Genomic DNA, 16,233 nt, shown 5'->3' with positions numbered 1-16,233 from the left:
ACCAGAGGCAGCACACAATGGGAATGAAATAGCATGGGCACAAGGTGATGCTTACCACCATTCTTGAGGTGCCCAAGCAGGGCAGCTGAATTTCAGACTCCTTTTGCTGAAGCCCAGGGCACACTGAGACTGAGGTCATGCAAAAGGAGAATGGACTTGATTACTGGAGTTGAGAGGCTTCAGAGCAAGGAAACAGTCCCTTGCATTGGCCTGGATGCACTTGAGTGAGTCCTTCAAATTTTGTTAACAATATACCAGTGAGTTGCTGCTGAGTGGTCCACAGCAGGTACCACCACACTCTGAAGAGCCAGTTCACATTTTCTGCACATCAACAACCAGCAAGAGAAGTTATTCCCCATTACAAACAGGAAGGCAGGGAAAGAGTATTTATCTAGCCAAAATAAAGCTTTTTGCACCTAGTCAGCACCCAGAAAACTTTAAGCCTGCTCTTCCCAGTGATCTCTGGAGAGAAACCTGGGGTCTACAGGTAAAGAGGCAACAACTAAAATACTACAAAAGTGCTTCTTGTGCAGCTCACCTCAGTCTCAGCAAAGGCCATCAGCACAATGGACTGCAGAGAGATCACACACCTCCACAGGTAGGCTTTAAATTCCAAGATTTAAAGAGAAGAAAAGAAGCTAAGAGACAAGAGGTAAATACTTTTCTTCAAGTGGCCTAGTGGCAATAAGGGGCAGAGCATGTGATGGGTAGGCTGAGCAGTAGGTGGGAGATTTTGGTAGGGAAGGCTTATGGATCCCATCATACTGAGAGGAGATGCTTCATAAGTCAGGTGTGTTTCACATTTCCACTCAGGTCAGCCCTCAAGTGCTCTGTTCAGCATGTTAAAAGTGTTAGGTGTCAGTTACCTTCTACTAAAAACAGCCCCTTGTATTAAGAACACAGCTGAGAAACTCCTGTGACAGTTTTGTTACTGCAACTGTCATTCATCTTGCTGAATCTCTCACTTTCCACTCATCAGTGTCTTCTGTATTTATACACTCCCTGAAGTTTGTTAGGCCCAAATAGTTTTTAGAAGTTACCAAAAGCTGAAAATAGAAATGAAACATATTGACCTGCTTAACTTAGAAAGCTCTGACACCTCTTGGTGGAACTGTGGGTTGGCATCATTGTCCAGATGGTAACACTGCTATCCCTTTCTGCCTTTACCTCCTTGCTTTGAAAAGGCCCTTGAAAAAGATGACAGATAACCAGATCCCTTCAGATGAAAGAGAGATGCTTTACTCTAAAAGCAGCACCCAAACCCACTCAATGTCAGCCCTTGATAATCCTCAGCCAGACTGTTATTCCCATCAGATCAAACAAGAAGGAATAAGATTTAGGCTACGCTAAGTGCCAAACACCATTATTAAAGTCCTGCTGTCACACCTCCCCAAAGCTTTTAGCTTTTTCTTTCTCTCCTGACTCAAAAGAATCTGTTTTAACTGGCAAAGCCAACTCCATCCTTGGCAGCCACTGTCCTCATACAACTCAGGAGATAAAAGGAACTTGGCCTTGTAACTGCCCAGACTCTTCTCCCCAGCAGAGACCACCAGCTGACAGGTGTTGATCTTTGTCAGTGCTCCTTCTGCCATGCTTGCTCTTTCACTGTGGCTTGGCATGTGCTGTTTCAAAGAGACACAGCTGAACTATAGAACTCCAATGAAAACAAAAGCTTTCTCAGTACTCTAAACTCATGCATCATTTTCCCATGTCACATGCTTGCACCTCCAATAGAAGTACTGAAACACTCTAGAGCTGACTGAAAATGCAATTCATAATCAATTACTTTGCTCAAAAAGCTGAAACAAAAGCTGCTTTTCTCAGACAGTTTTGCTAATGACCTAATCCATGACAAAAGCATGGTGAGCAGGCCTCACCAATACCTGACATGGGAGCCTTCAACTCGTGAAGGTTGTTTGCAAATGCCACATCTCCTACTGAACAACTGACAGTAACTGCAGTGTGAAGAGAATGATCAAGTCATGGAGAAACATATACTACCAAAGAGAGGACAGGGACACTTCCAGGGCAAAAAACTATGGGCTACACATACCCACCAAGGCAAACAGAGCAGCACTTTGCCTGCATGTAGGCAGGTGTAAGAAAGCAGCTGGAGGGGCCTCACAGAGGATGAAAAGCTGTGCCATCTTCTAAAAGCTGGGAGCCAAGAGGAAGCTGCAGTGACCTGGAGCTTCACAGCCTACCTGGGGACTATAGAACAGCTCACAAACATGGTCAAGCTCTGATCAGCTTAGGAAACTTCCTCTGCATTGCTGCCTGTGGTAGTGATACAATGGTGTCAGGCCAGGAAGCCTGTCCTTCCCATTAGAAACAAGGTTCTTGGAAATGCAAGGCAGAAATCATGAATGCAGGGAGAAAGGATGTTTGCAGTCCAGAGAGTAATCGTGAGGTTTCTTCAGAGTGGGAGGGAGGAGGAGACTGGAAGCGGTAGCCAAAAGCATTGACAGTCATGACATAGATGTGATTTCAGAAGTACATTTGGGATGGGGATTCTGTTTCTCTGAAGATGGTTACCAAGGTTAAGGGTGGGATGTGGGGAAATGCAGAGCGTACAGGAAGTTGTTTATGACAAAGCAAGAGGGTTGCTGCTGCATGCAGCCAGATTTCAGCTCAGGCTGGCAGAGCTGTGCAGCTTGAAACAACATGCTTCAGTGAAGCTGCCGAGATGTCTACCTGAGTGTAGCTCACTTGAAGAGACAAATGAGTTTAGCCACTTAGTTAACACTTGAAATGCAGATTCTGTGATGGTATTTTTGAACCTTTACTGGTTTTAGCTCAAACAAGATCCTGTAAGCAACGCTGGCAGTACAGATGCACCTGTTTAGCACTAAAGTCTGGTCTTTAAAAAGGCAGGCTTGCTCAGGAGGACACTGCAAAAACATTAGTGCATAAGTAGTCATGGAAAAATAAACGGCATCATGGGTGAAAGCAGTATCATGAAGTCTCCAGCACAGGAGAGATCACAGCTGGTGTCATAGAAGAAGATGTAATTTAGGAAGATAGGAGAAACCTTGTTTATGTATTATACAAAACATACTCTTGAAGGGATTAGACTATTTAATGCCCCAAATTCAGCATCTTCTAGTCTAACAAAGGACATAAAACCTGCTCAGCAATCTGTTGCTATTTTAAAAGACAAGCTATGGTATACATTACAAATACTGTTTGTAAAAGAGAGCCATGGAAAGTGGGTTGGTGGGATGTTCTGCATGTATTAATGGTTCATTAAAAATGCCATAAGAAGTAAGGAGAAAAAAAAAAGCAAGTTTAAGACGCCCTCCCACATAAGGAAAAAAGATTTTAAAGCACTTATTAAATTACTTCACTTGCTTGAGCAAAAACATGAGCCTTCTTGGAAATCAGGACAAGCTGATTATACAAGACCCAGATAATTCTTTTTTCACAGAAAGACAGAATTATTGAGACTGGAATAGACCTTCGAGACCATCAAGCCCAGCCTGTGACCTAACACCACCACACTGACAAGAAATGTCACTAAGCACTGCATCCAGTTTTTCCTTAAATGCCTCCAGGGACAACTCCACCACATCCTGGCCAGTCCATTCCAGTGTCTAATTACCCTTTGCTGTGAGGATGGGCTTCCTAGCATCCAACCTAAACTTCCTCTGGCACAGCTTCAGGCCACGTTCGCTTGTCTTGTCACAAGAGAAGAGCCTGACCCCCACCTTACTACAACTTCCCTTCAGGTAGTTGTAGAGAGTGATAAGGTGTGTCCCCCAAGTCTCCAGGTTGAAGAATCTCACCTCCCTCAGCCTCTCCTCATTAGACTTTCCCTCCAGTCCCTTCATCAGTCTCATTGCTCTCTTCTGAACCCACTTCAGCACTTCAATACCCTTCTTGAAGTGAGCGGCCCAGAATGGCACACAGTGCTCGAGGTGAGGCATCACCAGTGTTATTTCACAGAATCACTGAATGTTAGGGATTGTAAGAGACCTCCAGAGAGAATCTAGCCCGACCCCACTGCCAAAGCAGGATAACCTAGGGCAGGCTGCACACAAACACATCGAGGCAGTCACCCTCACCATAAAGAAGTGTTTCCTCATATTGAGGTGAAACTTCCTGTGTTAGAGCTTGTTCCTGTTGTTCTTTGCCTGACCACTGGGCACCAACAAACAGAGACTGACCCCTTCATCTTGACACCCACTACCCAGATATTTATAGATGTTAACAAATGCCAGCTGTCTCAAAACTAAACAACCTCAGCTCTCTCAATCTTTCTTCATAGGAGGCATTCAAGTCCTGCAGTCATCCTCATAGCTCTCCATTGGACTCTCTCCAGCAGATCCCTGTCTCTCTTCAACTGGGGAGCCCAAAATTAGACAGGTGTGGTCTCTCTAGGGCAGAGTAGCGGGGGAGGAAAGCCTCCGTAGACCTGCTGGACACACATTTCTCAATGCAACCCAGATGCCATTGGTGCTTATGGTCACAAGGGCACATTGCTTTCCATGAATAACTTGCTGGCCTTTCTTTCCACGGAGCTGTTTTCCATCAGGACAACCTCTAGTCTGTACTGGTGCCTGGTGTTGCTCCTCCCCAGAGGCAGGACTGTGCATTTATCCTTGCTGAACTTCATGAAGTTCCCCTTTGCCCAACTCTCCAGCCTGCCCGGATCTCCCTGGATGGCAGCACAGCCTTCCAGTGTGTCAGCCACCCCCTACACTTTTGTATCACCAGCCAACCTGCTGTGGGTACGTTCAAGCCCCTCACCCGGGTCACTTCTGAAGACACTGAAGAAAACTGAAGACAGTACTGATCCCTGGGGAGCACCACTGGCCACAGGCTTCCATGCAGACACTGCGCTGCTCATCTGTTGACTGCTGGTTACCAAGCCACCTCATGGTGGATTCAACCCATGAAGATTTTTACCTACATTTAAAGGGGAAAAAAGGAGTACATCATTTGGGCTGTGCTTAAAGAGATCTTAATGTGTACCATTTAGAATTACTCTAATCAGTTAAATTTATATGGAACTGTGAATACTAGGGCTGCCATGCTGGGCTGTGACTTGGTCAAGTGGAGCTTCAGAAGAGGAAGGGATCGTCTTTCTGGTCAGTAGTGAGGTATCCCTGTGCACTGAGGTCCTGATCAACTGTCTGGGCAGCTGGAGGACAGCAGGGTCATACTTGTCTTTCACTTTGTTAAAAGTCTGCTTGCTTTGGCCAGTGATGTGCTCTTGTGGTTGAGAAAGCCAACACCATTCTGGGGTGTATTAGAAGGGGTATGGTTAGTAGGTTGAGAGAGGTTCTTGTCCCACTCTGCTCTGCCCTAGTGAGGCCACATCTGGAATATTGTGTCCAGTTCTGAGCCACTCGGACTGGGAACTGCTTGAAAGAGTCCAGCACAGAGCCACAAAAACGTTGAAGGGAGTGGAATACCTTTCTCACAAGGAGAGGCTGAGGGAGCTGAGGCTCTTTAGCTTGCAGAGGAGGAGCCTGAGGGGTGACCTCAGTAACATTTATCAATACGTAAGGGGTGAGTGCCATGAGGATATAGCCAGGCTTTTCCTGGTGATGCTAAATGACAGAGCAAGGGGCAATGGGTGAAGCTGAGGCATAGGAAGTGCCATGGAAACATGGAGAATTTTTTTTTCCATGTGAGGGTGACAGAACACTGGAACAGGCTGCCCAGGGAGGTTGTGGAGTCTTCCTCTCTGGAGATACTCATGACCCTCCTGGATGCATTGCTGTGTAATCTGGTATAGGTGATTCTGTTCTGGCAAGGAGGTTGGAGTAAATGATCTTTAGAGGTCCCTTCCAACTGCTAACATTCTGTGATTCTCAGCAAACTTCAGGGCAACAAGGAAAACAGAAAATAAGCTGTGCAAGAGCACCTGTCTGACACCAGATCTGAGTGCTGTAGAAGTTACAGTACAATCAATCAGTAAAATCTCCAACAGCATCATCTGTAGGACAACAAATTAGCAAGGGACATCTCTGGTTTATCCTAGACTGCATAATGGGAAGATCAATGGGACCTGTGTTGACAGACAAGCATTAAGTGACAGGGAGGGGTTTTATGAATGGCCTGTGCTGGCCAGGGCTGTGCTCAGAGGCGCAGGTAGCACAGCCAGCACCTGGCTGCCCTCTGGCCACGCTGCGTGGCTGCTGCTTGCTTGGTTTAAGCTGAGCAAGGCAGTGACCCAGCACAGCTCTGCTCCTTGTGGAAAAGCTGTCACGCTGCTGTGCCCAGCAAGAACAGAACCTAGCAAGACAGAACCAGGGCAACCAGAAGGACATATTTGAAGCTTACAAGCCTAGATTTCAAGCATGCATGATTGCTTCAGGGGTCTGCTGGCCAAAGTATCACGAGATGAAGCCCTAGAGGGAAGAGGGGCCCAGGACAGCTGGGTAGTATTCAAGGATCACCTCCTCTGTGTTCAGGAGCAATGTATACCAACAAAGAGGGAAGCAGCAAAGAATGCTAGGAGGCCTGCCTGGCTGAGCAAGGAGCTCCTGGACATGCTGTCACACAAAATGAAACTCCACAAGGAGTGGAAGAAAGGGCAGCTAGAATGGGGGGTATATAAGGAAGCTGCCCAAGCAGATAGAGATCCACTTAGGAAAGCCAAGGCACATTTTGAATTTAATCTAGCCAGGGAGGGCAAAGGGAACACCAAGAATTTCTACAGGTATATTAATGGTAAAAAGAAGCCTAGGGAAGGTGTGGCCCCTCGCAGAAAGGAAACAGGTGAAATGGTCACAAGTGACATGGAAAAGGCTGAGGTTCTCAATGACTTCTTTACCTCAGTCTTCACTGCAAAGGCCTCCAGCCACACTCCTGGAGTCATGGAAGATAATGGCAGGGACTGGAAGGAGGAACTGCCCATCATAAGTTAAGATCAGGTTCGTGATCACCTGAAGAACCTGAAAGTGTTCAAGTCCATGGTACCCAATGGGAGACACCCACAGACACTGAGGGAACCGGCAGATGAGGTTGCTAAACCCCTCTCTATTCTATTCCAAAAGTCCTGGCAGTCTGGTGAAGTCTCCACTGACTGGAAAAAGGGAAACAGAGCTCCCATTTTCAAAAAGGGTAGCAAAGAGGGGCTGGGGAATTCCAGGCCAGTCAGTCTCACCTCTGTGCCCGGTAAGATCATGGAGCAGATCCTCCTGGAGGCACTACTGAGACAAATGAGTAGTGAAGAGGTGATTGGCTACAACCAGCATGGCTTCACCAAGAGCAAATCCTGCCTGACAAACCTTGTAGCCTTCTATGAACAGGTCACAACATTAACAGATGAGGGGTGAGCAACTGATGGCATTTACCTGGACCTGAGCAAGGCCTTTGACACTGTCCCACAGCACATCCTGGTCTCCAAGCTGGTGACACATGGGTTTGAAGGGTGGACCACTAGATGGATAAAGAACTGGCTTGATGGTCGCACCCAAAGAGTGGCTGTCAATGAGTCCATGTCCAAATGGAGGCCAGTGACAAGTGGAATCCCTTAGGGATCAGTCTGGGACCAGTCTTGTTCAACATCTTTGTCAGTGCCATGGACAGAGGCATTGAGTGCAGCCTCAGCAAGTTTGCTGACAACACCAAGCTGTGTGGTGCAGCAGATACACTGGAGGGAAGGGATCCATCCAGAGAGAGACAGGCTGGAGAGGTGGGCACAAGCCAACCTCATGAGGTTCAACGAGACCAAGTGCAAGATCCTGCATCTAGGTCGAGGCAATCCCAAGCACAAATACAGGCTGGGCAGTGACTGCCTGGAGAGCAGCCCTGAGGAGAGGCACTTGGGAGGGCTGGTGGACAAGAAGCTCAACATGAGCCAGCAATGTGCACTTGCAGCCTGGAGGGCCAAGCAGATCCTGGGCTGCATCAGGAGAAGTGTGGCCAGCAGGTCAAGGGAGGTGATTCTCCCCCTCTACTCTGCTCTGCTGAGACCCAACCTGGAGTACTGCATCCAGTTCTGGAGCCCCTACTACAAGAGGGACGTGGCCATGCTGGAGCGTGTCCAGAGAAGGGCCATGAGGATGCTCAGAGGGCTGCAGCACCTCTGCTATGAGGACAGACTGAAAGATTTGGGGCTGTTCAGTCTGGAGAAGAGGAGGCTCTGAAGTGACCTTATTGTGGCCTTCCAGTGTCTGAAGGAAGCCTACAAAAAAGCTGGGGAGGGACTTTTTAGGATATCAGGGAGTGACAGGACTAGGGGGAATGGAGCAAAGATGGAGGTGGAGAAATTTAGTCTGGACATGAGGAAATTCTTCACCATGAGAGTGGTGAGAGCCTGGAATGGGTTGCCCAGGAAGGTAGTTCAGGCCCCATCCCTGGAGGTGTTTAAGGCCAGGCTGGATGGGGCTCTGGCCAGCCTGATCTAGGATAGGGTGTACCTGCCCATGGCAGGGGGGTTGGAACTAGATGATCCTTGTGGTTCCTTCCAACCCTGACTGATTCTATGATTCTATAGCATACTGCACAGACAGCTTTTGTGGCAGTTCCCAAGCTGACACTTGTCCCTGCCTCCTAGTAAGTTAGTGGTGAGAGCCACTCTCTGGCTCAGGATATCAGCTCATCACAAAAATGAATCCCTCACTGGGCCTAGATTTCAGTTTTGCTGCAGCAATAATGAGTTTGAATAAGGGAAGTGTACCCACACTCTAATGGCAAAGATAAGAATTGGGCCCTTGAGGAGATGAACTGTCCTTAAGGCCAGTTCAAATCCTGCCTCACCTAACAGGGTTTCTTTCATAGAAGAGAAGTTTGAGTTTTCAACCAATTTTAAAAGAAGAAGAAAAAAGTGCCCCAGCCACTTTAAGAAGTGCTCCTTTCAACACATCCCTTGCTCTGGGAGCACGACTGCAGCAGGATCATCTCACCCAACTTTCAGTGCCTGCAGGGCAGGTGTCTGCCTGACAGAGCTCCTGTGTTGCTGCCCACACTCTCTTCACTGAGCAGAGAAAATGGAGATTTCAGGACACAACATAACTGACCTATTTTAGGTACCTACTTCAGGATGAGATGAACTGTCTCCAGTAGTGTCTGTTTCTTCTCTGTCAACTATAAAGCAAGTGCAGCTAATATACTCCTGGCCAGGTAAATCCCACTTGTCTTGCTGACTGTGTACAGAATGAAATGCACAAAAATGCTCAGGATGCTACTAATTCATAATGCTAACACCACGTTACACATGAAGTGTTTAAGATCTATGGAGTGGAAGAAGCACTGCAATTAGCTTTAATATGAAGCTGTAAGGGCTCTGATAACACAAGTAAATTAATACCTAAGCAGCAGCTCCCTAGAGTAATTGCATAGTCATTACAAAGGGAAGTTGCACAAAATTACCATCTGCAAGGTTGCAGCAAACATAATTTCCTGATGGAGGCCAGTGCAGGGGTCTGAAGACTCAGAGCATCCAAGATTCAATTAGCACAGATGAACAACTACAGGTAGAAAATGCTTGAAGAGGGTGACTGATAAAGACTCCAACAAATAAGCAGGACATCTGTAGTTCAACTTAGGTTCATATGAGGCACATGAAGAGCAGGGTCAGAAATCTTTCATTATTAAAAGAAAATACAAGTGAATCACAATCATGCCAGTGAGTGCTGTTTGCTTGCCTGACTTATGTGTGGGTCACCACCATACCTAGAAATTACTAATAGGCATCAGAGAAGATGGCAAAAAGGTGAATGCATACAGCCTACAGAGGTTACCAGTACCATCTCCTTCACTCACCAACTTCAAGTGTTGCCCAGCTAGCACCTGCTCTTTGCTCCCAGATGTGCAGTGCTACACGAGCTGCCAAACCACCTGTATAGGGTTAACACTCCGGGGGCGTAACCCTGAACCTGACCCTAGGGGTCTTGGTCCCTCTCCAGGGGTGGGCCACACTCCAGGTGATGGTTAGCCCACTCCCCCCCACTTCCTGTGCTATAAAAGACAGAGGGGCTTCCTTGCTCGCTCTCTTGCTTCGCTCCCTCTCGACACACACCCATACTGCATACCAGCACACCATGTGGCAGCCACGAGGCAGAGACACCATCACATTGCTCGGGTTGTATTCACCCCTTTTTGTATTTTGCTGTTTTCCCTTCCCTATCCTTTGTAAACTTCCTTACCTCCAATACCTTTTCTAAGTTATTGTTAAACTTTTCCTTTTTAACTTCCAAATCGAGTGAGATTGATTTATTTGGGTGTGCTTACCTCTCTCTATATATATCTAATCCCTATCCTTTGGGAAAGGAGGGGGAAGAGGGGAGGGCACTCTATAAATTCTATAAATTGTCATTGGGTCTATCAAATTTATTAGAGTCTCTGGGAACTTGCATTTGAACCCAAGACACTGACCAGTCTGCTTGACAAATCCAGTACAGTTAATTCATGAGGCTCAGTAAAACTTCACAAGTAGTGCCTGCAAGCTGTGGGACTGGGGAAGGATGGAGAAGCAGGCAAGCATGGGCAGTCGACAGATAGCCTTGCTCTGGTGTACCAAAAGTAGGGAGAAGTCATTGGAATGCCAACAGAGGCCTTTGGGAAGGGCAGATCTTCAAAGCTGCCCTCTCCATGCCTTAGGAAGATAGGCACCTGAGTGATGTCTGAGCACTCCACAGTGCAAAGCCAAAGGACCACAGTCTCACTGTAAAATGCTGGAGCGATAACCTTTCCAAGTGATAAGCCTTCAGCACCACATTCTTGAGATTACCAAGGTAAAATATTTTAATAGTGTTATCTCATGCAGAAGAACAAAAGATTCAATGAAAAGACTGAAATAAAAAGCTTAAGCATTACAGCTACACTGCTTGGTCTAATGGCTGGTATTCTATCAGCCTAAAAGCCTTGGCCCAAGGCCCCTAACACCTCCGTGGTCAGAGCAATTTATCAGTGTCTGAACATGACCACCAGCAACTCTATTAACTGAATCAGTCTGGATGAAACTTAATTGCAAGCAAAGACAAAAATGTATTGCAGTTTAAGGACAGCATTTTCAAATTTGTGCAAAGGGACTGAAGACAACAAAATCCCATTAGTTCTTAAATGATTTGTAGTCTTGGCTTTCCCTAACCTACCTGAAATTCAAAATTGTCAGTTTTACCAGCACTATCAGGGCAGAAATTACAATCAAGAGATTAATGAGTCCTGTACCTATCCATCCATTCCTCTGTCATTCAAGGTGCCATGGCTTGAGATTCAAAGAAACTTAGTTTTATAGCCAAACCAGAGTAACAACACAGAAGAGTATTTTCTAAACCCATCTGAAGAGACACTGTTTGCATTTTAATATTTTGGAAGTAAATCCTACTAACACCTACTGGTAATCAACTACTATTACCTAATTGGCCAGAGAAGTAGACCAGACTGTATGGAGCTATCAGCTTGTGCTAGTTTGAAGCAGGGTAGAATGTTTTGGTGAGAGGAACTAGATCATAGGCTGTGAAAGGAAAACAATGGTGATGTCTGCTCCCCTCAGAGTCTTGCTGAAGAAGAAATGAAAACATTAGATAACACTCTCACCATTTTGTCTTCACTCTCTGGCTGGGCTTCTGACTGAGCTGCACCTCCCTAACCTCACCTTCCACTCACCTTTGCTTCTTAACCTCTTGGCCAAACTTCTATTCTTCTTTAGGACTGGGGTAAGGTTGAGAGGGGCAGGGGGAAGGTGCAGAGGTGGTTGAGAGCCCCTCCTGGGCACTCAGGTTTCTGGGAGGGGAGTTGTGTTTCTGTATTACCTTTTACCTTGCATATTTCTGTCTATAACTGTATATACTGTAAATATCTGCTTGCATATTGCGCTAGCTGTAAATAAATAGCTTCAGTTATATTCCCAGAGCTGACTGAGACTAGTCTGGGTACTTCTAAAGTGTGGGGGGGCAGGGAACACCCAAACCACCTCACAGATTCAAGAACTTTAAATATTTATAGCAGGCTCCTCATGGCTACTTTAGAAGTGCAGACAGATCATGCTTGAGTTTCTCAAGCACAACCACCGCTGGCTGGAGCTCAGAAGTCAGCTTTTATGATTTCAGCAAAAGCTGACAACATCCAAGCACAGAAGTTTTAGTATCCAGGTCAGATGGAGCCTGGTGCAGCTATGTGTGACAACCTTTCCTATGTCACTGGAGTGGATGACACCAAGGTCAGGACAGGCCACTGAGAAAACGACTACAAGAGTTAGGATGTTAAGAACCAAATGATCATCTTAGCCTCGAGTACTGAGGATGCTCAGGCTGTTCTCTCTAACGTACTTTAAAAATCTGCTTGTTCTGGAAGAGAAGAAGCTTCACCATTTTTCATAACATTTTAAGAGGTGAAACAGTATTTAGCTATAAAGTCATATACCCAAGGAAGACTGCTAAAATATGACCTATCATTTACTAAATATTCCTGGATGATTTCCTGAAAACCAACATTATAGAGGTATAACAAGGGTCTTCCATTTTTAAATTCCTACTTACATTTTCATTGCCTAAGCTTCTCTTTCCTGATACAGGAAACAGAAAGTCAAGGCTGCAGCTGCCTAAGAGTTGGAAGAGGCAGTTTCACTATAGCACAGCACTAATTTAAACCACCACTGTGCATAGTTTCCTTCCTTTGTGAAGGAAATTACAGAGGAAATTATTAGTGTTATGTGCTCTTTCCAAAGGCATTGGAGAGTTTGAGTATGACAGGCAGAGGCATGTTCAAATTTTATATTCTTCCATTTTGCAACTCATGTCATGAGTGGAGAGAAGGTAATGGTATTTATGATACCCCAGCACTTTTTTTTTCCTTTCCAAGACCAGTCCTGGTGTTCAGATAAGCAGGGTAGAAAGAAGCATGATTCTTACCGTATCAGAGCAAGCCTGTCTTTTTCAGATGGATGATCATCCAGCCACTGGGAGTAGCGGGCAATAGACCACTCAGCCCTCTAATATAGAAAAACACAAAGGAAAAACAAATACACATAAATGTGAAAAGGAAAACATATGCACCAATTTCAAAATCAAAGACGACAGAAATGAAGGCCAAATGAGGCTCTCTTAAAACTGACTTAAGGAGTAAGAGACAATTAACAGAAACACTGCTGTGCGGCATTTGGAAGTTCAGAGGTGATCTCCTACATCAGCAGTTTGCCCAGTTCTGACAAAGGTTTGAATCTGGATTTCCTGCATCTTACATAAGCAGATTTCAAGCAATTTGCAGCCTGGGATAGGACCTGCAATTTCTTCTACGTGCTGACAGAATATTAAAGACTCGTGAGTCTATTTAAGAATCAAGTTATGTTCTTCCTTCTGTTAATGAATCAAAATACGAAGTCAATGACCCTAACACCTTTGCCACAACAAAGACAAAAGCCAACAAATCATGTAAAGTATGAGCTTGGATACTTCACATTAAAAGAAACTGGCCAACTACGATGTTCATTCCTCCTTAGGACATCTCAAAAGGAAAGACAGATTGATCTTATTACCTGGAAGGGTGATTTTAACTCTGCTGGTGCTCTTGTAAATAAGAATTGAAGAATAGTGCTGAATGGAATGACTTTTCCCAGAGCTGGGCTACTGGCAATATGCTCACTGGTCTGGAACAGCAGTGGTCTGGAAAAATATTAACAATACACTTGTGAAAAGAAGAAAAAGCTTATCTTATGCATCAGGAAAATGTCTAGAGACAATACTAGCCATATTGTGTTAGGACAGAATCATCTAATACTTTTTACATTAGTCTGCATTTCAGGTTTTCAATACAACTTCCATTTGTAAACAATTACAGAAATTGCAATTTTGTAATTAAACAGCACAGGAATGTAAATTTTATACTTCAGTGAAAACAGCAAAGATAACTATAGAACTCCCTGTCACACAGAAGTTGTACATCTGCATGACAAAGATTACTAAATCATAGTTACACTCTGCATAAAACTGAAAAGAACTTAAAACTGTTTCTAATTTGTGGGTGGTGTTGCCTAAAAAGGTCTCAGTTCAATCAGAACTAACACAAGGTAATAAATCAGTTGTGAAATGCAGTTTGGTCGTATTGCAAATTGATAGATCCTTTGACTGCAACTCACCTGAATGACCTCAGCTGTCTGTAAGGCATCCCTAGGTCAGCAACTCGCCGACACAGCGGTGCTACTGCTAACTCCATCTATAAAAACAAACATTTTAATTTGAATTACATTTCCCTTGAATCACAGAAACGTTTTGGTTGGAAAGGACCTCTAAGATCATCAAGCCTAATCATTAACCCATCACTGCTAGGTACTGGTAATGAACTTGACATTGAAGTAGCCTGCCTCAAAGCAATAACCCAAACCTGCAAACTAAGACAGTGACTTCTCACCGCTGGCTGAATTTGAGACTAGAAGTTACCCTTTACTTTACATACCACACTGCCTAAGCCAAAACTTTTGCCCAAAAAAAAAAATCCCACAACAACCAATAGTGATAATCTCTGGTTCAGAACAAAAGAGATCTCACCAGCTTTCTGAGACTGAAACTTTGCTTCTTTCAAGCAGGTTCATTTTGTTAGTACTAAGTTTCCTGATGAAGCTCTTACAACCTATCTTACTGCAAGCCTGGGAAGAAGGCAAAATCAGGCAGGTCTCCACAGACCACCACTACAGAAGTAAAAATGTATACTTGCTTCAGCTGGGCACCCTTTCCTTTGGTCCCAAACTCTAAAGCACAAAATCTACACAGATTAGACAGAAAGCAGCAGGGAACTATTGCCATGGTGTTGCACAAAATCCCAAGCGAAACAGCAACAGTAAGAGATTATTTTAATACTTACTCTCACACTGTTCAGTCTCTGACTTACAGCAGCCACCTTTAAAAGCAAGCACTTTTTAAACACTCCCTGTTCTTTAAGCCCTGAAGTTAGCCTGCCTTTTTGAACAACAGCGAGGCTCTACTTGAGTTTTGAGACTAAATTTTATCACAGGCTGCTCTTTATTAACGGTGAAGACACAGAAGTGAGCAAGCACAATTTCGCTTCCAGATCCCAGACTGAACATGAATATTACACAGCAAAAATTCAGTTACTGTGCACACTAATAGAAACACCAACACTCAAAAAATCCCATAGGTAATTTTGGCCTGATACAGATTAAGTCTTCTTTTTGGCATTTCTGAAGTGTCAATCCACAGAGGGATGCAAGCTTTATGCTCCACATATGCTATTTAAAATCCTCACCCTGGAAGATTATTCAGACTTTGATTTCCATACAATGTACAATTAAGTTTCAAAGGACAAGAGCTAAAGCAAGTAACAAGATCAAAAATATCATACATTGAGCTCCCTGCTGAAAGAGACTCAAAGCAGTTGTAGTAAGTCATTATTTGCAGTGTAGCTTTTAATACTATTTGTGCTGGATTGAGGCTAATTGGAATATTTTACTGAGACAAATTAAATCCTTGGCTGTGAGGAAAAATGACAGTGACCTGTATCACTCATTCTTCTGCTGAGAAAATGCAAGTAGCCAAAACACAAGATAAGGCACTCACTTCTCACACACTTCTCAATTCTCACTAGTCATTCTTCTCTCTGGAGGTCTGTGTGGTTGCATCTGCCTTAACTCTTTAACTCAATCTAACCTTTTTCCTCTAACCTCCTTGACATCTTTTTTGACATCTCGCTCTCTGCAGATTTATCACGTGAGAGATACGGGAATTGATCTGGTTATTTCTGAGGGGAGGGAAAGAAGGGAAAGAGGGGGAAGGGAGGAGGCTGGTCAGGAGGCTCCCAAACAGTCTGACTGTTTCAGGAGGGATTTTGTGTTTCTGTATTACATTAAACTTGTATATAACTGTAAATATTTGTAACATATTGTAAACATCTGCTTGTATATTGTGCTAAGCTGTGAAGAGAAAGATTCATTCCTTAACTCCAGACAGCTGAGTCTAGTCTGGGAGAATTCATTATAAAACCTTCTTAGAGAGCTTGTTGTTGGGCTGCTAGCTACACCAAGAACACACAACTAAGGTGGGGCTCCAGCAAAACCAAGAAGGATTATGTGGTGAATTCAAATGAACCCAGAAGAAATTAAATCAGCAATTAATGCAAATCAAGGCCATATTTCAGGCACTCATCTTTATAAACAGGTTGCAGGATGGGAGTCATCTAACCTACTTCATAAACCTCTTCTCCCAGGCAACCAGCAACAGAACAAGGGGACACAGTCTCACAGTATCATCAGGGTTGGAAGAGACCTCACAGATCATCAAGTCCAACCCTTCACCACAGAGCTCGAGGCTAGACCATGGCACCAAG

General features: G+C 44.7%; 1 protein-coding gene across 1 annotated transcript in view; it reads right to left on the bottom strand.

The window, feature by feature from the left end:
• Positions 1–16,233, bottom strand: part of COG5 (component of oligomeric golgi complex 5) — a 205,206-nt gene that overhangs the window by 2,736 nt on the left and 186,237 nt on the right. The window contains exons 19-21 of the mRNA XM_064142495.1: positions 14,033–14,109; positions 13,433–13,559; positions 12,810–12,889 (exon numbers count right to left, since the gene is read on the bottom strand). Coding sequence (XP_063998565.1) covers positions 12,810–12,889; positions 13,433–13,559; positions 14,033–14,109 — 284 coding nt within the window. The remainder of the gene's footprint in view (positions 1–12,809; positions 12,890–13,432; positions 13,560–14,032; positions 14,110–16,233) is intronic.

This window comes from Pogoniulus pusillus, chromosome 4, assembly GCF_015220805.1.
Source record: "Pogoniulus pusillus isolate bPogPus1 chromosome 4, bPogPus1.pri, whole genome shotgun sequence".
NCBI lineage: Eukaryota > Metazoa > Chordata > Aves > Piciformes > Lybiidae > Pogoniulus > Pogoniulus pusillus.
Note: the sequence above shows the minus strand (reverse complement) of the source record. Positions and strands in the feature narration are given on the sequence as shown.